The sequence below is a fragment of the Rhinopithecus roxellana genome, chromosome 11, assembly GCF_007565055.1.
Source record: "Rhinopithecus roxellana isolate Shanxi Qingling chromosome 11, ASM756505v1, whole genome shotgun sequence".
Taxonomy (NCBI): domain Eukaryota; kingdom Metazoa; phylum Chordata; class Mammalia; order Primates; family Cercopithecidae; genus Rhinopithecus; species Rhinopithecus roxellana.
The window spans coordinates 22,031,878-22,054,965 of NC_044559.1; the positions used below are offsets into that span (position 1 = coordinate 22,031,878).

General features: G+C 46.6%; 1 protein-coding gene across 3 annotated transcripts in view; it reads right to left on the reverse strand.

Moving 5' to 3' along the window:
• The window catches only part of PDCD11 (programmed cell death 11), a 52,460-nt gene that overhangs the window by 12,439 nt on the left and 16,933 nt on the right, over nucleotides 1-23,088 (reverse strand). For all 3 annotated transcript variants that reach the window (XM_010356203.2, XM_010356202.2, XM_030940305.1), the window contains exons 9-22: nucleotides 21,681-21,887; nucleotides 20,913-21,037; nucleotides 20,673-20,733; nucleotides 19,855-20,001; nucleotides 18,270-18,521; nucleotides 17,078-17,218; nucleotides 16,361-16,555; nucleotides 15,262-15,432; nucleotides 13,388-13,607; nucleotides 11,566-11,715; nucleotides 11,047-11,162; nucleotides 9,181-9,722; nucleotides 7,034-7,096; nucleotides 1,641-1,746 (exon numbers count right to left, since the gene is read on the reverse strand). In XM_010356203.2, the coding sequence (XP_010354505.1) occupies nucleotides 1,641-1,746; nucleotides 7,034-7,096; nucleotides 9,181-9,722; nucleotides 11,047-11,162; nucleotides 11,566-11,715; nucleotides 13,388-13,607; nucleotides 15,262-15,432; nucleotides 16,361-16,555; nucleotides 17,078-17,218; nucleotides 18,270-18,521; nucleotides 19,855-20,001; nucleotides 20,673-20,733; nucleotides 20,913-21,037; nucleotides 21,681-21,887 (2,496 nt within the window). The remainder of the gene's footprint in view (nucleotides 1-1,640; nucleotides 1,747-7,033; nucleotides 7,097-9,180; nucleotides 9,723-11,046; nucleotides 11,163-11,565; nucleotides 11,716-13,387; nucleotides 13,608-15,261; nucleotides 15,433-16,360; nucleotides 16,556-17,077; nucleotides 17,219-18,269; nucleotides 18,522-19,854; nucleotides 20,002-20,672; nucleotides 20,734-20,912; nucleotides 21,038-21,680; nucleotides 21,888-23,088) is intronic.

Consider the following 23,088-nt stretch of genomic DNA (forward strand, 5'->3'; position numbering starts at 1 on the left):
ACTTTCCTAAAACTCTAAGGTGGAAAGGGCTCCAGTACAATACTTTTCCAAGGAACAGGAATCCACCCTTCCATCCTACTGCCCTTGCCCAACCTCCACTTCTCACCGGCTTCCCTCAGACTCCAGCTCAGAGCCTTTGCCAGCCTAGCAGAATGTGCATCTCTCCCAGGGTCTCAGCTGACCACGAAGCAAAAGAGACTCCAGAGATGTCCTCAAGCTGGAGAACCAATCCCACAGACCTCTGTAGCCTCCTCCAAGCTCAGCTGTGCCCAGTGATTGTTAACCATCTCCAGAGGCCAATTTTTTATTTCTAAACCAATTTGGATCCTTCACTGTTTATGCAGTGTCTTGCCCTAAATACGCACTCCAATTTTCTCTTTTTCTCGAGACAGAGTCTCGCTCTGTCTCCTAGGCTGGAGTGCAGTGGTGGCAGTCTCGGCTCACTGCAATCTCCACCTCCTGGGTTTCAGTGATTCTTCTGCCTCAGCCTCCAGGGTAGCTGGAATTAGAGGTGCTCACCCCAGGCCCAGCTAATTTTTTGCATTTTTAGTAGAGATGGGGTTTCACCATGGTGGCCAGGCTGGTCTCGAACTCCTGACGTGAAGTGATCCGCCCACCTCGGCCTCCCAAAGTGCTGGGATTACAGGCATGAGCCACCACGCCCGGCCATAAATACGTACTCAAATTTTCAAGTCAATTTAACAAATCATTTATCAAGCAGCTTCTGTCTACATGGCATCATAGTGATAAATAAAAGCCAGGACCTGCCTTCAAGGAGATTACAGCCTACAAGCAGTAAGTCAAATCAGTATGCAAATAACTACAACAGCAAGCAACATGTAGAAAGTACAACATGCTACAGGAACTAGTAAAGAGGGAAGGTTATCTGTGCTGAAGCTTGAAGGGCAGTAGACAACTGGAATAGAAGGATGTAGAAACCAGCACAAATAAAGACAGGAAGGGAAAAAGACAGAGAAGCTTTTCAGAATACTGCCACATAAGGTGCACGGAGGGTCAGATTATGAAGAGCCTTATCTGCTACGCTGAGGCATCTGGGGCATATGAATGTCTATAGACAACAGGTAACTGAAGGGATCAAGCATCAGTGACGATCATGCTCAGAGATGCTCATCAAAGAGGAATCTGGCAACAATGGAGAGGTGTTATTCTTCAAGGTCAAACCCAATCCAGCCGCCTCTCCTGTATGTTTCAACCAGTACAGGTTGCTTTCTTTCCTTTTTGAACTCCTGTTCCAGTTGGGGTTGGAACACATAATCTGGCACCCAATTTCATGTTGTTTTACAGTGCGCCTGAACTTCATGAAAAGCATGAATCTGAAATCCAAATTACATACATTTATATCCTAAATCTTGCCCTATATTTTGCTTTCCATTTCTACAATTAATCTACCAACATATTGAATTATGAGCTGCTTACTAATCGTGTGTAAGCCATATTTTAGTTCCCTAATTAGACCAGAAGTTCTTTAGTGGCAGAGGCCATGTACTGTCTCCCACAAACCCAGCATGGTAGCACAGACTCAAATGCGTTTCTCTGCTAATGGCTTTTTTCTCCAATGTCACGACCATTTCTTCTGAAAGAAGAATGACATCTCATTGCCGAGTGGCAAAACTTCTTACCTTCTTTAAGAAGCAAGTAACAGTCTGGCCGGCCTGGTACTGTTTAATCTTCTCCACAGGGCTAACAGAGTGAGTGTTAAGAGCAGTGTGGCCATCCTCCAGCTCACTGTTTGCAGAAAGGAAATGTAAAGAGTAAACCCACCACTGGATAAGACTTCGAGTTTGAAACCATCTCTCCCAAGTGGCTATGGATTGACTATACAGGACTCCCCTACTCACACCCACCCTCCAAGGCCCTGTTTCTCTCCTCAAAGGGGAATGTCCACAATACTGGCCCAAGGCTAATCTTTTCCATTTCATTCACCTACTTATGAACAAGCTGCTTTTAAAGAAGGTAGCCCATAATAGCCTTTATAAACTCAGGAAACAAAATTGTTTTACTTCTTTCATAATACTTTGTTGCTTTAGTTTGCAAAACTGCATTCAAAAATTCTCTCACTGAATTTGACAACTGTGTGAGTTCAGGAGGGTAGATATTAAGCCCATTTTATGCTATTGAACCAGTAGTTAAAGTCAGGGCTTCTGACTCAAAATCCAGGGCTCTCTGCCCTATGCTACCCTTCCATTAGCATTTTCTTGATTTTTTTTTTTTTTTTTTAATAAAAGGAGCATTCATTTATTCAAGTAATTTTTTTTTTTTTTTTTTTTGAGACAGTCTTGCTTTGTCACCCAGGATGGAGTGCGGTGGCACAATCTCAGGTCACCGCAACTTCTACCCCCCAGGTTCAAGTGATTCTCATGTCTCAGCCTCCCAAGTAACTGGGATTACAGGCACCCGCCACCACACCCAGCTAATTTCTTTGTATTTTTAGTAAAGACAAAGCCACCATGTTGGCCAGGCTGGTCTCGAACTCCTGACCTCAAGTGATCTACTGGCCTTGGCCTCCCAAAGTGCTGGGATTATGGATGTCAGCCACGGCACTCAGCCTTTTTCTTTTTTCTTCTCAGAAAAGCCACAAAGGGATGTAGCCTGAAAGTTACCGGTCCACAATCACCTCGAAGGAATCACAGAACTGCCACCCCTACTTACCAATTCAAATAATTTCTAAGCCCAAATGAACCAAACTCAACAATAAAATATTAGTAAATCTGTAAAATACAATAGCAAGTGCTCCCTAATGTAGAAAATGGGAACTTTCCTATCTAGTAAAGTAAGAATTGACCCAGCACTCTGGGAGGCCACGGCAGGTGCATCACCTAAGGTCAGGAGTTTGAGACCAGCCTGGCCAACATGATGAAACCCTGTCTCTACTAAAAATACAAAAAATTAGCTGGAGGCTGGGTGCTGTGGCTCACGCCTGTAATCCCAGCACTTTGGGAGGCCGAGGCGGGTGAATCACGAGGTCAGGAGTTCAAGACCAGCCTGGTCAACATAATGAAACCCCGCCTCTACTAAAAAATACAAAAATTAGTTAGGCATGGTGGCAGGCGCCTATAGTCCCAGCTACTCAGGAGGCTGAGGCAGCAGAACGGCATGAACCCGGGAGGCAGAGCTTGCAGTGAGCCGAGACTGCACCACTGCACTCTAGCCTGGGCGACAGTAAGAGACTCCATCTCAGAAAAAAAAAATTGGCCGGGCGCAGTGGCTCACGCCTGTAATCCCAACACTTTGGGAGGCTGAGGCGGGTGGATCACGAAGTCAGGAGATCAAGACCATCCTGGCTAACACAATGAAACCCCGTCTCTACTAAAAATACAAAAAATTAGCCAGGCATGGTGGCGGGCACCTGTAGTCCCAGCTACTCGGTAGGCTGAGGCAGGAGAATGGCGTGAACCCAGGAGGCGGAGCTTGCAGTGAGCCAAGATCGCGCCACTGCACTCCAGCCTGGGTGACAGAGCGAGGCTCCGTCTCAAATTAAAAAAAAAAATTATCTGGGTGTGGTGATGGGTGCCTATAATCCCAGCTACTCAGGAGGCTGAAGCAGGAGAATCACTTGAACCTAGGAGGTGGAGGTTGCAGTGAGCTGAGATTGTGCCATTGCACTCTAGCCTGGGCAATAAGAGTAAAACTCCGTCTAAAAACAGAGAGAAAGGACTCGAATAGACATTTCTCCAAAGAAGATATACCAATGGCCAATAAGCAAATGAAAAGATGCTCAACATCACCAATTATCACAAAAAGCAAATTAAAGGCACAATGGGATATCACCTTATACCCATTAGGATGGCCACTATTTAAAAAAAGAAAGAAAGAAAGAAAGAAAATAACGAGTGTTGCAAGGATGTAGAGAAACAGAAACCCTTGTGCACAGTTGATGAGAATGTAAAATGGTGCAGTGATTATGGAGAACAGTATGGAAATTTCTCAGAAAAATAGAATTACCATACAATCCAACGATTCCACTTATAGGTGGAATATACTCAAAAGAACTGAAATCAGGATCACAAAGAGATATTTGCACACTCATGTTCAATGCAGTACTATTCACAATAGCCAAGAGGCACAAGCAACCTAAATGTCCATCGACCAATGAGTGGATAAACAAAATGTGGCATATATGTACAATGGAATATTATTCAGCCTTGAAAAGACTGGATATGCCGGACACAGTGGCTCATGCCTGTAATCCCAGCACTTTGGGAGGCCGAGGCAGGCAGATTGCCTGAGCTCAGAAGTTTGAGACCAGCCTGGGCAACAAGGCAAAACTCAATCTTTACAAAAAAAAAAAAAAATTAGCCAGGCATGTTGGTGCATGCCTGTAGTCCCAACTACTTGGGGGGCTAAGGCAGGGGGATCACTTGGGCCCAGAAGGTCAAGGCTGTAGTGAGTCATGATCACGCCACTGCACTCCAGCCTGGGTGACAGAACAAGACCCTGTCTCTAAAAAAAGAAAAAAGACAAGACAGGACATTCTGACACATGCTGCAAAATGGATAAACCTTAAAGACATTACACTAAGTGAAATAAGCCAGTCACAAAAGGATGCATACTGTATGTGTTCCACTTACATGAGGTACCTAGAATAGTCAGATTTACCAGGATTGAAGGGGAAATGGTGGTTGCCAAGGGCGGAAGAGAGGGAGAAGCAGAGTTGCTGTTCAATAGGTATAGTTTCAGTCACATAAGACAAAAAGCTTCTAGAGATTTGCTGTACAACATGCATTTAGTTAACAATATTGTAATGTACATCTGAAAACTGTTAAGAGGGTAAATGTATGTGTTGTTACTGTAATTTTTTAAAATGACAGATGAGGACACAGATACATATGAAAGGAAGACCATGTGAAGACATGGGGAGAAGACAGCCATCTGTAAGACAGGGAGAGAGGCCTTAGAAGAAACAAAACCTGTCAACACCTTGACCTCAGACTTCTAGCCTCCAAAATTGTGAGAAAACAAATTTCTGTTATTTAAACCAAACCAAACCAAACCCACCATATATACGGATATGCGTTATCCTTTGTTCTTTTCCTGAAGTGATTTGAAACTTCCTCTCCAAAAAGAGCACCCCCCTGAAAAAACCAGGGTTGGCAGTACTAAATGGGGACCTATGAGAAAACTCACTGGCTAACAGGAGTGCCAGAGACACCTTTTAACACTCCTGAATGGCCTTGCCTCTTTCCTCCCAGCCCTCCAGAGGAGTAACCAGGTAAGATGAATCTTAACCTTGAGTGCCCCTCAACACCTCTGAGACTCAGCTCTAGAACAGACAGCATTCTCCTTCTGCACGAGTTCTGCACGAGATCCCCATACAAAATGGGAAATAAAAATACGGCTACAATTCCTCCGTTAAGTCAAAACTGTCAGTTAAATGTTTTTCATCCTGACTTCAAAATATTTATTTTAAAACATAAGCATGAGAAATTCACTATGTTTCTCAAGAGCCTTAAGATTAAAACAAGTCACAGTACAACAAAGGTCCATGGAGAAAGTGGAAGATGTCTGGCCATCTGTCTGGGAGTGTGTCTGGCCATCTGTCTATCTGTTATTATAACTCTACATCTCCCACCTCCTTAACAAATCCACTGAATTCCTGAAGTGGCCCACTCTGCTACAGCCAAGTACCCCCACTCTGGCTCATACCATAGTCTTCCAACACTAGCAGTGTTAATGAGGGGTTCCTCAGTACTCTTAGGATCAAAAAACATTTAGGATCTCAGTGTTCCCAGAGTCCACTGACTCATCCCCTGTGTATTTGTTAATTTAAGATATCTATCCTTAGTTTGAATAAACTACTTAACCTCAACCCTAATTAAGGGTTTAATTAAAACAAGACATCACATGTCAGAGGTGAAGATACTGCAGGCTGAAACCATTAATATGAAGAGGTTTCTTCATTTTCCAACAAAGACTGGAGGGTAAACACAATCAAAATCTACAAAACTAAGAAAACCACAGAGTTAACAAATAGGAATATAATTCATCCCCCAAATCTTATTATTCTGAAACGTTAGTTTAGGGCTTACTTTGAAGTCCCAAAAGTGTTATTAGCATCTGAAACTCAATGTGCCAGGAATATTTCCTTTGTTGTTGTTTTTTTCTTTTGAGACGGGTTTCGCTTTTGTTGGCCAGGCTGAAGCACAACGGCAAGATTTCGGCTCATCCAACCTCGGTCTCCCAGATTCAAATGATTCTCCTGCCTCAGCCTCCCAAGTAGCTGGGATTACAGGCGCCCACCACCACACCCAGCTAATTTTGTATGTCTAGTAGAGACGGGGTTTCACCATGTTGGTCAGGCTGGTCTGGAACTCCTGACCTCAAGTAATCCACCTGCCTCAGCCTCCCAAAGTGCTGGGATTACAGGTGAGCCAGTGTCTGGCCCTGGAAATTACTCTGGAGGCTGTTCTATAAATCTCTAGGTGCATAAGATGTACAACCTGGATGGATCCCAGGACTGAGCTGCAGAGCCTTTCTTAATTAAGGTCATAGGCATCTAGCTTTATTCACTAAGGGTCTATCAATCTGAGCGGCTGGGTTCTTTTAGAGAACTCCTTGTTCTCCTCCCCACACAGTATCTTATGGAACACTCTTCTCTACAGAATCTACCCCAGCATGACCTGAAATTCTAGATCAGCTTCCAGCCCACCAAGCAGTCATCCAGGTTGAAATACCAGATATTCTTGGATACATTTTGCTTATTTAGGGAATTACTGGGTTATAGAAAATTGGGTTGAGAGCAAAAATGTTTCTTTTTGTGACATGCTGACAAACAGAACTGAAACCAGGCTTTAAATTGGTAATTAAAACCTATACACAGCTTTTGCATTAATTTTCATATGATCCCTCTAGCCCTAAGAGAACCAAATATCCCCACTGGAGAAACAAGAAAACTTGGACAGAGAAAGGCAAAAATAAATCCTAACACTGGTAAAATCAAGATTCTAACTCAGGATTCCGAATTCCAAAGCCCAGTGCTCCTTCCATAAGACAGTGCTGCTAACGTCCCCCTCACCTTGGCCGAACACTCAGCTCCGGGATGGTTCGAACAAATCTGGGGTGACTTATTGGGAGAAACCTGGAGAAACAAATAAGCTGAATCATTTCTCTTCATCTCTGTAACACAGTAATCTGTAGGTCAGGATTTCTCTCTACTCTCCATCAAACCAAGCTCACAAAAGCAACCTGTTCCACTGTCACACCACCACTGAAGGGAGATGTGTCAGGCTGAAAGTTTCCATCCCCAGCCTTTGCAGTTAATAGTAAGGAGCAGGTTCATCTGATCTTTTTTTTTTTTTTTTTCCTGGGACAAGGTCTCACTCTGTCACCCAAGCTGGAATAGCCTCAACCTCCTGGGCTCAAGCAATCCTCCCAGCTCAGCCTCCCAAGTAGCTGGGACTACAGGTGTATGCCACCATGCTCAGCTAATTTTTATTTTTATTTTTTGTAGAGATGGGGTCTCACCATGTTGCCCAGGCAGGTCTTGAACTCCTGGGCTCAAGTTTTCCACCTCCCTCATCATCCCAAAGTGCTGAGATTACAGGGTTCAGCCACTACACCCAGCCTCATCTGATTTTTTTTTTTTTTTTTTTTTTTTTTGAGAAGGAGTTTCACTCTCTTGCCCAGGCTGGAGTGCAATGGCACGATCTCAGCTCACTACAACCTCCGCCTCCCGGGTTCAAGCAATTCTCCTGCCTCAGCCTCCCGACTAGCTGGGACTACGGGCACTGTGCCTGGCTAGTTTTTGTTTTTTCAGTAGAAGGGGTTTCACCATATTGGCCAGGCTGGTCTCGAACTCCTCACCTCAGGTGATCCACCCGCCTCAGCCTCACAAAGTGCTGGAATTACAGGCATGAGCCACCGTGCCTGGCCTGATCTTTTAGGACTGTCATATTAGATCCTGAAAACAATTTTCCTTACAGTCTATACACTCCAATTCTTTCGTTCTAAAAATAAGGAAACTGAGGTCTTTATTTAGAGGATAAATGACTTACTGAAGACCCCACAGTTGGCTACTGAAATTAATATGCAAATCATTGGCCAGACTTTGAATTCTTTTTTTGCTCTTCTTGTTATAGCAATAATTTCTGCTACAGTAACATGTGGCACAAGATTTAAAGCAAATGAGGATAATTAAGGTGGGATGTGGAGAATGGATTATGACAACTGCAGATGTATACAGCACAGCAACTGAGGCAGGCAATCCACTAGGCAAAGAACAGACTACACATTCTCTCTTTCAGTTGTCACCATGGCCCTACAAGGTAGTCGCTACCACAATTCTCACGTTACATATTAAGAAAATAGGCCGGGCGCAGTGGCTCACGCCTGTAATCCCAGCACTTTGGGCGGCTGAGGTGGGTGGATCATGTCAGGAGATCGAGACCATCCTGGCTAACACAGTGAAACCCTGTCTCTACTAAAAATATAAAAAATTAGTTGGGCATGGTGATGGGCGCCTGTAGTCCCAGCTACTCGGGAGGCTGAGGCAGGAGAATGGCATGAACCTGGGAGACGGAGTTTGCAGTGAGCCAAGATCGTGCCACTGCACTCCAGCCTGGGCGACAGCAAGACTCTGTTTCAAAAAAAAAAAAAAAAAATTAAGAAAATAAAATTTGGAGTCAAGTAGCTACTGCCACATGGTCACAGTTAATCTAGAATTCAAACCCAGGTTTGACTCCGAACCCATGTTCTTAACAACCACACCATATATTCCACATTTTTAAAAAGAATCATGCTCTGTAATCCCAGCACTTTGGGAGGCAGAGGTGGGTGGATCACAAGGTCAGGAGATGGAGACCATCCTGGCTAACACGGTGAAACCCCATCTCTATTAAAAACACAAAAAGTTAGCTGGGCATGGTGGCGGGTGTCTGTAGTCCCAGCTACTTGGGAGGCTAAGACAGGAGAATGGCATGAACCTGGGAGGCGGAGCTTGCAGTGAGCCAACATCACGCCACTGCATTCCAGTCTGGGCAATAAGCAAGACTCCGTCTCAAAAAAAAAAAAAGAAGAATCATGCAAAACAATTCTTTGGTGAATGCCTTTTGTTAACTAAAAGAGAATCTGACTTACATGCAACTTTTTGGAGCCCGCCTACTTTCCCAGTCCTCCCTCAACAATCTCCCCTAGAAGTCAGGCCACCCCCGCAAGCCTCCATACTTGAATGTCTTCATGTCTCGCCCACCAATCACTCGGGCAGTGACCGTCTTCCCAACCTTCAGTTTGGTAGTAGGAGAGATGCCCTCTGGAACATCATCCAGAATGTGGGAGGCATGGATACAGCCAATGATGCCATCTTCCAGAGTCACAACCACATGGGTGGGCTTAATGGACTTGACAGTCCCTGTGACCATGTCCCCGATGGAGAGGGTGTGCTTCTTTATGGTTCCTACAGTCAGAGCTGGATCCACTTCTTCATCCTCATCAACTGTCTCAGAGTCCTTCCGGGTCGGCCTCATGGTCCTCTTGGCAGCCGGCCCCTCCACAGCCAAAAGAAGGCCAGTCACTCCTGGTTCTGTGGTCTTGAGGGTTAGGGAGACACCCTGTCCCACCTGCAACTTCTCTGAGTCAAAGCGGAAGGTGTCGTTGAGGTGAGAGGTAAGGGAGAAAGCTGCCAGGTGGCCAGTCTCTACCAAGGAGGCAACAGCAAACGACTTCTCCAAGTGCTGCACAATCGCCTGGTGTTCGCTGCCTTTCCTTAGCTATGAGAGAGAAAAGCAACCATCCCTGCTTTCCTTACACAGCATGGTCACTCACTCATGGCCCCACTGGGCAGGGTATAGCTGAGGAAACCCTCTGGGGTCCCAAGGCGAGGGAACCCAAGGCTGGTCTGAGCTGGAACAGACTAGCCTTCACTCCCTGGACCTAGCTTTCTCTCCTGTACACTAAACTCATGGGGCTGCCTCTGAATTACCTTGGCTTGGTTTTGTTTTGCTTTCACCTTAAATTGCAAGACCCTATCCTAGATCTACTAAATCTGAATTTTACAAGTTATTGAGATAATTCTGATGCACAGCCTTGCAACCTCTAACAGCTCTCTCAGCTTATAGACATTGTGGTTCCTGACTCTGTCCTGCAGCTCCCCATCCCCAATTTAATCACTCTTCCACCCAAGCAATGAATAGAGTCATTACTGAGAGCTTATTGTGTGCAAGGCACCTAACCTCTCTTTCCTCAAAATCCAAATTGTGCTCATGCTCTTGTATGCCCGTTTCCCTTAGGTGATAAAATGGTACAGGGTCCTGCTAGAAAACTGAATGAGAGGTTAGTATTGCTTTCCATTCTCTCTATCTGTTCTAAACTCTTAATACTGTAAGCAACTAGAAATTAAGGATTGTATCTATACTGCACCATACTCTATGCAACTAGGTGCCTAATAAGTGCTTTAGACAATAACCAAATATATTCATCACCCAGAGAAAAATAATAATTTTGAGATTTCCCTCAAACCCATTCTTATGTCACACAAAAGTGTCCAGAAGACAAGGCAGATGAGGGTGTGGACACACAGCCTGGAGGTCTGAACTGCCCACAGACGTGCTGTTCGGCTCATGCCTAACTTATTTTAAAAAAATAATTTTCCAACATTTTCAGCTTTTATTTCAAATAAAAATCCAAATTCTGCCTTCTCTTAAAATTCAAGCAGCAGTAGCCCCAGATATTCCTACCCGACAACAATTGGGCAGGACTGAACAGTCTCAGCCCCATGCGGGCTGGGCATGCACTCCCCAGCTTGTCAGAGTCGAGGCCAGCCACTCCCTACCCACACAGCCAGCTCCATTCCTGCACTATTTATTTGTTTGGCCCTAAAGATAGAGTGCCCATGTAACTTATCACCAGAACCAGAATAGAAATCAGCACTATGAACCACACCAGGACGAGAGGTCTAAACCAGGGGTGTCCTGGATCCATCCAGACATAGGGCCCTCGCTACAGGTATCTGAGTTGGAATTCCCGAACTGGAAGTGTGGGGTTGAAGGGTGCATCATGTGAAACCACGAAAACGGAAGTCAGAAGCAAGCTTACCTTTTTAGCTTTTCTATTCACCAAGTCCTGGTGAAGGGAAACGTGCACTTCCAACTTCAAAAGATCAACATTTAAGATCACAACCTTCTTTTTCTGCCCAGATTCCACCTCCTGCCCTGCAGTGCAGAACCAGTGTGATTATCCTTCTGGAACAGGGTGAAGGGAGAGCAGCACCTCTCACGTGTAGCTGCTACCCCTTAGATCCAAGAAAGCAGAGAGGACACACGTCCTGGGTCCATGAGGGCCATAATTAGGGAAACCAAGGGTCTATCGCCCATAGTTCAAGTTCGGGTGGGCCTTAATTTACGTAACCTAATATATAAAAATCTAGATTTACCCAATTGTAACAATTAAAGGATTCGTACCTAAGCTTTTGCATTCACTCAAGGTAGGCATGCCAAAAATCTCTACTGAATCAACTCATCTACCCTAAGTATTTAGAAATTCTATATCCAGGAGAGGGAGCAATAGGCAAAGGGTCCTCCCACCAACCACAATGGGTAAGACAGAAGCACTCACCTGCGCGATGGTATCTGCTGGCTCTCAGGACCAGGTCGGGCACCGGACCCCCACTGAATACCACAGAGCCATCTTCCAACACCTCCTGCACCACTAGGTCAAGGAACATTCCTGGGGTCATCTCAGCCAGTGTCCGGATCAACACAGAGTCTGCCAGAGACCCGAAGGAAACACGGATTAGTACCATGAAACAACACTCTCACTGTTCTTTTCCTCTGGCAGTGTGCTGTCACCACGGAGGACAGTGGAGCACTGGAACCACTGACAAGGTAAAATCACTTTTTGCAAAAATGTTCGGTATCCACGAAAACTCGTGTCACAGGCAGACAGACCTAAGCCCCTTGCTAATCCTACCTGACCATAATTCATGGGAGTAGCCAACAAATACCAGGAAAATAGGCTTTCTTTCGGTTTCTGAATTTTCACTGTCCCCTCTCAAGCCTCCTGCTATGAAATTCCATTAAAGTTACAATAATCCCACACAATGGTTCAAAGTCTAAGAGGGACAGAATAATAACCCCTTACAAAGCCTGGCAGGTCCCAGTTCCATTTCATCTGCTGAATAAAGGAATAAAAAGTGAAAAGGTGAGTGAATTCACAACAAATGCAAATATAAAGCCACAGAACTAAGGGAAACTTTGACTCTGGACTGGCAGTGGGGAGAAGGGGACATCTAGGATGCTCGTAATGACCTTTACCTTAAAGGGATGTAATATAAACATTGATTAAGCTGCACATGTAATAACTATGCACTATGGTCGGGCGCAGCGGCTCACACCTGTAATCCCAGCACTTTGGGAGGCCAGGGCGGGTGGATCACGTGAGGTCAGGACTTCAAGACCAGCCTGGCCAACATGGCAAAACCCTGTCTTCTCTAAAAATACAAAAATTAGCCAGGCATGGTGGCGGGTGCCTGTAACCCCAGCTATTCCAGAGGCTGAGGAAGGAAAATCGCTTGAACCTGGGAGGTAGAAGTTCCAGTGAGCCAAGATCACACCACCGCACCCTAGCCCAGGTGACAGAGTGAGACTCGGCCTCAATAGTAATAATAATAATAATAATAATAATAATAATAATAATTGTGCACTTTACGCAGGTCATACTTCCATTAAATAAAAAAGTTGAGGCTGGGCGCGGTGGCTCAAGCCTGTAATCCCAGCACTTTGGGAGGCCGAGACGGGCGGATCACAAGGTCAGGAGATCGAGACCATCCTGGCTAACAGGGTGAAACCCCATCTCTACTAAAAACTACAAAAAAAAAAAAAAAAAACTAGCTGGGCGACGTGGCGGCGCCTGTAGTCCCAGCTACCCGGGAGGCTGAGACAGGAGAATGGCGTGAACCCAGGGGGCGGAGCTTGCAGTGAGCTGAGATCCGGCCACAGCACTCCAGCCTGGGTGACAGAGCGAGACAAGCCTGTAATCCCAGCACTTTGGGAGGCCGAGGCGGGCGGATCACAAGGTCAGGAGATCGAGACCATCCTGGCTAACACAGTGAAACCCCGTCTCTACTAAAAAATACAAAAAACTAGCCGGGCGAGGTGGCGGGCGCCTGTAGTCCCAGCTACTCGGGAGGCTGAGGCAGGAGAATGGCGTGAACCCGGGAGGCGGAGCTTGCAGTGAGCTGAGATCTGGCCAGTGCACTCCAGCTTGGGTGACAGAGCGAGACTCCGTCTCAAAAAAAAAAAAAAAAAAAAAAAAAAAGTTAACCAAAAAAATTTTTTCTTGTGTTCTGGGAAGCCCAGCAACTCACCTAACAACAGGTGTAATTTACAACACATACTCCCACCCCTGGCCCGCCTCCCCTGCCCCACAGGTGCCCCACCTCGGTTGCTCATGAGGCTGCGCACGCCCTGCAGCTCCTCCAGGCACTGACTCAGGAGGAGGAGGCTGGTGGTGGCCAAGTCCCCCAGAGCACAGTCCGACAGCCGCAGTGACAGCAGCATTCGCTGCTTCTCCTCATCCACGTTGGTCACCTTTGCTGCAACTGTTTGGCCCTCAACAAAGTGGTCACTTGTGGAGGTTACAAATTTATCACTCATGATCTGAAGAGAAGAACAGGGAGGAGATGAGAAGAGGAAAGGTCTTCATGAAGACAACCCACTTGATGTCCCCAGAAAGGGAGATGTGAGTTGGGGAAATGGGGCCCAGGAAGCTCCTCCAAGCCCTCTCTGAACACAGCTCTACTCCCCTTCCATAAAAACAAAGCTTCCGGATTGGCTGGGAGCAGTGGCTCACGCCTGTAATCCCAGCACTCTGAGAGGCTGAGGCGAGTGAATCACGAGGTCAGGAGTTCCAGACCAGCCTGACCAACATGCTGAAACCCCGACTCTATTAATAATACAAAAATTAGCCAGGAGTGGTGGCACGCACCTGCAATCCCAGCTACTTGGGAGGCTGGGGCAGGAGAATCACTTGAATCCGGGAGGCAGACGTTGCAGTGAGCCGAGATTGCACCACTGCACTCCAGCCTGGGCGACAGAGTGAGACTCCATCTCAAAAACAAAAAACCAAAAAACAAAAAACAAACAAACAAAAAAACCAGAGCCTCCAGGAGAGGGCACTCAGGCAAGAAGGCACATTCACGGCAAGCCAGGCAGACACCAGGGCTGTCCTCACCCCTAACAACCCACGGGAACCCTCTGCCCCTCACTGGGCTTGTTTCAGGGGCCCTCCCCTCTGCTACCATTTTTAAAATGTTTCTGGCAGGGGATGCAAATGAGATTTTCCCAGGCAAAACACCAGGGAGACAGGCCTACAGAGGGGAAGAAATACTGATGAATGATCTGCGGCAGCAATCAGCTCCACGCCATTTGCTCGACTGTCTTCCATGACTTTGGTGAGTCCCATCCCCGCCCAGGCCCCGGCTGACATGCCAGGCACACCAGGAGGCTCCACTAGGGGACTGCTGGGATTGTTCCCATCTGAAAAGTGCAGGACTCAATGACATGGTGGGGGGTAATAATTTCAAGGACATTCTGGTCCCTTAACACCTGAAAAACCTCAGAAGTCTGCAAAACCTGTACTCAGTAGCTCAGGATGATCAATTTCCCTGTCTAAATGTGCCGAGAATAAAAACAAGTGCAGTTATCTTCACACTGGAGACCAAGGCCTTCAATGTGTAGTGTGTAGTGGGAAAGGAGTTCCTTCCTCCAGATGGTCACACAGCTGGGCAAGAGGAACATGGGCCAAAAGCTCAGCTGCACTCACCCCTCCCAGGTGCCTTTACATCACACACACCTTAAGTGGTGCCCCCGAAAATCTTTCAAAAGAGTAAAGTATCCTTGGCCGGGTGCGGTAGCTCACACCTGTAATCACAGCACTTTGGGAGGCCAAGGCGGGTGGATCACTTAAGGTCGGGAGTTCAAGACCAACCTGGCCAACATGGTAAAACCCTGTCTCTACCATTAAAAAAAAAAAAAGCTAGGCATGTTGGTGGGTGCCTGTAATACCAGCTACTTGGAAGGCTGAAGCAGGAAAATCACTTGAACCCAGGAGGCGGAGGTTACAGTGAGCAGAGATCACACCACTGCAATCCAGCCTGGGAGACAGAACGACACTGTCTCAAAAAAATAATAAATAAAGAAGAAGAAGAATGAAATAAAAAAAATGAAAGAAAGAATATTCCTCCCCACCGGCCCTCAGGTTCTGTGACCTTGTATTTCTCCTCAAAGCCCTTGTACATGGAGTTGAACTTACAGCTTTTGGGGCCAGTCCGCTAAGACCTGAGGGGAACTGGATGAACACGCCATAGTCCTTGATGCTCTTCACAAAACCAATGAGCAGCATTCCAGGATGGATTTCTGAGAAGTTCTTGGGATCCTGGCCACCTTCTACTGTGGAGACCAAGGTCGGCTTCCTGCAAAGAAGCTAGTGGTACTTCATCAAGGAATGTTCCAGAAAGGGCAGATGAAATGTCCATCTCTCCCATCTCCTTTCTCCACAGAGAAAGACAGAACTGCAGGCTGACCTCTGCTCCTACAGTAATTCTCTAAGTGTGCACACCAGCAGCATCAACATTGCCTGAAACCTGGGAGAAATGCAAGTTCTCAAGCACCACCCAGACCTACTGAATTAGAAACTTTGGTGTGGCTCAGCCATCTGCATGGCCCAACTGCACACTACAGCTGAGAATCACGGTTTTATTCCATTCCCGATTCACTAATCTGCAGATTATAGAGAAGACCAAAAAGGGATGGCTCATCCCCCTGGTCTGACAGCTGGATCAGCCATCACACAATCCCCTACTACTCCCTCTTCACACTGATGAACTCATTTTTCCTCCTCTGCCCATTTTTACTCCAAGGAGAATGAACTTTACATTCTGTGAGCAGAAGCTCCTTCAAAGCACCTACGCAAAGACCAAAGGGAATATTCCTGAGCCTATAGCCCTGGGGGGAGAAGGCACATAGTGAAAAAACAAGAGGAAAGGGGGACAGACGCCACCGTATTAATTGTTCTAATCCAAGGGGCAAGCACTGAAAGCCCCCAAAACACTAGATGTGCTCCCGAGCAGCCCACTGGGCCTCCTTCTCCAGCCCCCGAGAGTCCCCCTCTATGACCTTTCAGGCTACTCCGCCCTGACCAACGGCATCTGCCGGCAGCACTTACTCAGGCCTGCTCTTACTTTCCACAGCACAGGCTTTGTCACTGGTTTGGTTTTGTGGAGATATTTCTGAGGTCAAATAGCTGTCTTTTCCCCATGAGGTTTCTAACTAATTTCCCCAGAATTTCCCATCCAAGCGCCCATGGCCCCCCCCCCACCTTCCTCTGTTCCACAGATACCAGTCAAGGATACAACATGCCCCTCGCTCTGGCTCAGACACAGGACTCGGTGAAGGATGTCACCTGCCTGGAGCCAATGATGTAACAATGGGCCGTTGGCAACGTGGTCCGACAGATGAGATGTGGGGAGGAAGGCATGGATGTTGTGCGGCAGGACAGCCACCTCCAGCCCATCTTTGGTCTTCTCTAAAACCTTCACATCTACCAACTACCCAGGGAAGAGAAAGACAAAAATAGCACTTGTCATGAACAGAGAACAACCTGGTCTGGGTCAGGCAGGGCTTGGCGGCATCAAACTCCGACACCAAGGATCTCTAAGAGGCAGCTTTCTTCCAAACACCACCCACCACCCCAACCACCCAGCATGCATGCACGTGCACATGCACGAGGACTCATGTGTGGACCCGTCACACTCCTCTCTCAAGTCCCTCCACAGAGCCCCAGGAAAGCCAGAACCGCAGGCTGGCCCTAGGGACCCAAGAGGAAAGAGGTCAGCAGCCCACTGCTGAAGAGCCTCACTGTAACAGGACTTTCGTGGACAGCTTCCATTTGTTCTGACACACAGGAAGGAATGCATATGAGGTCCTCTCTCAAGAACCCCTCTAGCCCCAAAATCTTATCGAGCTACCTCTATCTTTCCGCTTCATGGGTTCCAATACACCAAGTGTTAGTGGTGCCCTGCTCTCTGCCACTGTAACATAAAATAGCTTGTCCAGAAAAGTCCAGGTACCTGCCCAATGTTAACGGCTTTTCCTTTCTTCTGACTGTGTCCTGCAGGCTCTTTCTTTGGCTCTGGATCACTCGACAGCTTGAAGGATAAGAGCATCCTCTCTTTGGATGGCTCACAGTTCAACACGGCAACCTTCACCACCTGGCGAGAAACCACACAGGCTTGGCCAACTCCTCCCAGCAGACCTTGCAGGCCCTGCAGCATGCCCTCCACTAGTGCTGCAGAGGCCTTGAGAGATCTACCAAGCCTTTGGATCAGATCAGAAGGCAGTGAAAAGAAGAAATGCACTGAGAACTATACAATCTCCCAGGGCAGGCTTTGGGATAAACAGAAGACATAAATAACTTTTTTTGTACCATCCAAGTCTTAAAAATTGTATTTTTCTGAGGTGATGGAGATGCTAATTACCCTGGTTTGATCATTACACTTTGTAAGCATGTATTGAAATATCACATGGTGGCCAGGCTTAGTGGCTCAGGCCTGTAATTCCAGCACTTTGAAAGGCCAAGGCGGGCTGACTGCTTGAAGCCAGGAGTTCGAGACCAGCCTGCCCAAAATGGCGAATCCCATCTCTACTAAAACTACAAAAATTAGCTGGGTGTGCCGGCACATGCCTGTAGTCCCAGCTACTTGGGAGGCTGAAGCTCGAGAATCGCTTGAGCCTGGGAGGTGGAGGTTGCAGTGAGCTGAGATCACGCCATTGCACTCCAGCCTGGGTGACAGAGGGAAACTCTGTCTTGAAAAAAATAAAAAAGAAAAGAAAAAAAAAGAAATATCACATTGTACCCCATAAATATGTACAATTACTATCTATCCATTTAAAGTCGTTTAAAGGAATAAAAAAGTGTTTTTCCTAGTGATACCAAGACTCACTAGTTTTACAGCACTGCCCCCGTGTGGTGACAGTGACCTCACAACAATCTCTGATATGAGAGGCACAGGTTTATCACAGGTCAAGAATGACCTCTTCCATGCATGCCTGAGACCCATCAGCTTGTCAGCTTCTGCTGAACCTGCCAAGGCTTTCTCCCTGTTCTGTTCCCCATCTCCTCCATTTAGCCGGCTCATACCCACTGCCCCATGTGCTCTCTTCCTCAGCCTCTTAAAGGCAGCCCTATTACTTACTGCTCCTTCATATTTGTGTTTGTGGGGTCACCAAGGGTAGAGGGGACCTGTCTAGGGGAAGGGTTACCTGGCCAGTGTAAAAAACTCTCTCCGGGTCAGGGATATACTCGGTACTGAGCTCATGCTTGGGCACCAGTCCCTGCACGTTGTTGTAGAACTTCACAATGCAGCCATAGTCCTTGACCCTGATGATGAAGCCATGTGTCTGCAGACCAGGCTTGGCATCGGCATAGCAGGTAATGACAGGTAGTTTGGACGCAACCAGGGTTTTTTTCAGGGTCATCATCAGCTTCTTGGCTTCAGGGTCACAAAGCAAAACCTAGGGGAGGGACATAGGCTGTCAAGTTATCTGTTACCATGAAAGCCACTGAGCTGGTCTCTGCAACCTCTTAAACCCAAAAGCCATGGGGCCATTCCCCAAGCACCTGCTATAGCTTTTCCTCTAATCAACTCAGTGGCAGATTCTTCTTGCTTCCTGCTGTATGACAATCTGGAGCATACAAATCACTATTTCAAATGTAATTGCTCCCATAAATTGCTGCACACTACCCTCTCCTGACCATGAAGCAACATTCACGGGACCTCTGTGGACTCTTGGTTACACTAACTTCTACACCATCTTGGCTGCTTCCTAGTGGGCTTCACATCTAGTCTAACAGAACCAGTGATGAACCAATTTACCACCTTAGTACTGCTGTTTATTAGCTATCAAATAAGATGGAGATGCAACTGTCTTTCACCCCGTCAGAAGGTCATCTCCCTAAAGACAGAAAAACTGTTTAACTCTTGATCCCACTACTGTAAAATTTTGCACCAATGGGCAATCATTACCTCTGCTGAGTCAATAATGATGAAATAACATGAATACAGGAAAATCTGACATGCTGAGTGCCTGCTCATGGAGCACTCCGTGTGCATCATCATACTGAAGCTTCACAACCCTATGAGGCTTTCCTTGGGATTCAAGCCGTTGTCGTAACTCATCCATGTTTTGGCAGCTTTGCTAGGGCTATTTCTGTGCCTGGAACACACCGTTTGCTCTCCCCAACCTCCCAAATCCTACCTATCCTTTCTAGTTCAAGTGCTACCTCTGCCAGAAATCTAGAAAACATTATTGTCATACAGAGCTGACATTCAAAAACTGGTTCTGCTGTTTATTAGCTGTGTGACTCTGGGCAAGACAGTTGGCTTTCCTAAGCTTTAATTTTCCCACCTGCAAAATGAAAATAATAGTACTTAATTGTTAGGGTTGTTTCAAGGATTAAATGAAATAATGCCTATCACATGCCTAGCATAGAAACTGGCACAGAATACCTGTTAGTGGCAGTCGCTATCGATAACGTCAACAATTCTGGCTGCTCCAGCCCACCCTCGCCTCCCCTTTCTCAGGTGTGACCACAGCACACCACCTGCACCAAGCCACATGGCAAAAGATCACAGGCTAGCTTGCTCTCTCTTCATGTATGAATATTTTAATTCCCAATTATGCTACACAAAACAAGGACTCACTTTTCTCTTCCCAATGCCAGGTACAGCACTAGACACACTACAGACATTACACACTCACTTTGTGGAAAAAGGCAGAAACTTCAGTTGAGAACTGCTCTCTTCCCATCTAGCCAAAATCCCAAGAGACCCTTCAGGAGGCTCACCCGGCACTTGACCTCATCCCCGATGTGGTACTTCTTCTCCGGATTCTTCATCAGGATGTCAGCCAGGTGCATGGGAGGTACCAGGCCCCTCATCTGCTCGCCCACCTTCACCAGCATCCCATATGACTTTATGGTTAGCACTATGCCCTAGAGAGTCCAAAGATAAGCTGCCTCAATGTCTCAAGAATGGCCTTTCCCCCACCTCTTACAAGGCATGTCACACCTCCCCTTCACAGCCACCTTCCTGGGCTAACTGTGCCTGTTACTCCAGATGGCATATGGGTGAAGCACACACCCCACCCTGAGCTGGATTATTTCATCAGCTTTATTTGTGGGAGCCTTCACATCTTTCTGTGTGAGCATGTGCTTTCTGTGTGCCTTAAAATACATTCCCCAAAGAAAGGGACTACGTCAAGGTGTTCTAAGGAATAAACTCTACATATAAAGGGAGCTGCTCGATTAGAACCAAATGGTTGGAGAGGACAGGTATCTGGAACTGGCTTCTCACTAATATCCCAGGTAGCGCAATAATCACAGGACTAACTTTTGATCTGGTCTACTAACTACCATCAAATCCCAAATCTCAGGATTTATGATCTATTGCCTTTGTGTAGCTGGGTGGTGCTAGTAAGATCTTACCTTGAAATTAATTACGAGTTACCCAAAGAAAAAGAAAGAAATTCTAGTCAGCAGGCAAAGGTAAGGAACATGACATTCAGTGTATTAACATGAGGACTAACAAGCTGACAGTCACCTGTATGTGAACTAAAGAACGCCTGAAACTGAGGGAGTACCTAATTATATGCTTGAGGTCTTACCTTTACCACTGCCCCAGGTTCGATGTCATGATATCTAAGGTACTGAGCTTCAATAATAGATCTAGGACAAAGAGAAAACACAGAATTAAATAAACTAGGGCAGAGGTTGCCTAAAATTCAGGGCTACCACAGTCACGCTGGCAAGAAAGAAAACCCTCCCCAAGCACAGCCAGGAGAAACGGAATATGAACATGTACAGGTGCACATCTCTACACCCCTACCTGTTAACGACAGACTTACGTTCGTAGAGAGAGCAAGGCCAGTTCATCCATTTGGCTGTAGTCAATAATTCTACACTTGTGAGTGTTCCCTGGCTTGAAGGCCTCAGGATTGAAGACATTCTTAGAATCCGAGAGATGGCTGAGCTGCAAAGTACCAAGTGATTGAGGACAAGCCAGAGACAATAGGTCTGAGCCAATGAGAACTTACAGCCCATAGAGAGGACTCAACACTAATCATGTACCATAAAAACAGTACTTTGTTTGCCTGGTTAAGTAATTCTTCACACTAAAAAACTGCTCTTTATCATCACAGAATTTCAGGAAGGTCAGAGAAAGTCCAGAACATAGGTCAGTCAACTGTGCCTAGTGCCTGTTTTTGTAAATAGAAGTTGTATTGGAATACAGCCATCCGTTCATTTACGTACTGTCTATGGCTGCTTTCAAGCCATAACAACAGCGTTGAACAATTAGGACAGAGACCACAGGACTCACAGCCTAAAGTATTTATGACCTAGCCCTTTAAGAAAATCTCTGCTGGGCCCTGGTCTGGATCCTAACTCATCCTTACACTTAACCATTAACCAAGTATCAGATATGGCAAGCTGGTTCTAAGGCATCCTAACACAGTCAATAGACATTGTTTTAATCACTATGAACAGGAATTAGAACTGCAATATCCAGAAATTCTAAACTAGCATCAAGGGATGAAAGAAGCAGAAATGGCCCCCTGTGCTCCAAAAGTCCTTTCAGTGATAAGATCCCTGACCAAACAAAGAGGCCTCCTTACCCGGGCATACGCCAGAATCCCATCCTTCAGCCTGAAGGTGGCCCCAGCCTTTTTGAAAAAGCCCTGGACAGGAACATCATCCAGCACCGCTCCAAGGTTCTGGCAAGAGAGTCGGGTGAGTGGGCGTCCAGGCTGTAGGAACATGGGGCGCAGGCTCAGGCGCACAACTCTGGTTCGAGGATGGACGCAGAGGATGCAAGCCCTCACCTAGACAAAAGGAAAGGCAGGGTGAGCAGGAGGAGGCACACAGGAGTACCCCAGAGCAGACCTTCCAGGCATCAAGCCTCTCCACATGCTAACCAGGTATGTGAGTACTCACATCCTTAGTATGTAAGTACTCAAACTGGCTTCCATACTCAAGCAGCATGCAACAAAGTCAAAATGTCCCATAGGGATCATGTCTGACTAAATCAAAGCTTACTCAAGCCAGGTATAGTGGCTCACACTGATAATCCCAGCACTTTGGGATACCGAGGCAGTTGGATCACTTGAGCTCAGGAGTTAGAGACCAGCCTGCACACATAGTGAAACCCTATCTCAACAAGAAATACAAAAATTAGGCCGGGGATCATGGCTCATGCCTGTAATCCCAGCATTTTGGGAGTCTGAGGTGGGCAGATCATTTGAGATCAGGAGTTTGAGATAGCCCAGCCAACATGGCGAAACCTCATCGCTAGTTTTAAAAAACAAAAAGTTAGGCTGGAAGCGGTGGCTCATGCCTGTAATCCCAGCTCTTTGGGAAGCCGACGCAGGCGGATCACGAGGTCAGGAGATCAAGGCCATCCTGGCTAACACAGTGAAACCCCGTCTCTACTAAAACTACAAAAAAAAAAAAAACCCAGCAGTGAGCTGGATGTGGTGGCACGTGCCTGTAATCCCAGCTACTCAAAAGGCTGAAGCAGGAGAATCGCTTGAACCCAGGAGGTGGAGGCTGCAGTGAGCTGAGACAGCACCACTGCACTCTAGCCTGGGCGACAGAGCAAGACTCTGTCTCAAAAAAAAAATAGCTGGGCATGGTGGCACGTACCTGTACTTCCAGCTACTCAGGAGGCTGAGGCACAAGAATCACTTGAAATGGGAGGCAGACGTTGCAGTGAGCCAAGACTGTGCCACTGCACTCCAGCCTGGGTGACGAAGTGAGACTTAGTCTCAAAAAAAAAAAAGAAAAAAAAAAATTAGCCAAGCACGGTGGCGTGCACCATTTGGGAGGCAGAAGCAGGAGAATCACCTGAGTGAGCCCAGGAGATCAAGGCTGCAATGAGTGATGATCATGCCACTGCACTCCAGCCTGGGTGACAGAGTGAGACCCTGTCTCAAAAAATAATAATAAAATAAATACATAAAAATTAGCAGGAAAGTTTAATCAAGGCCAGAAAACTATGTACCAGATGTCCCCTCAACACCAAGG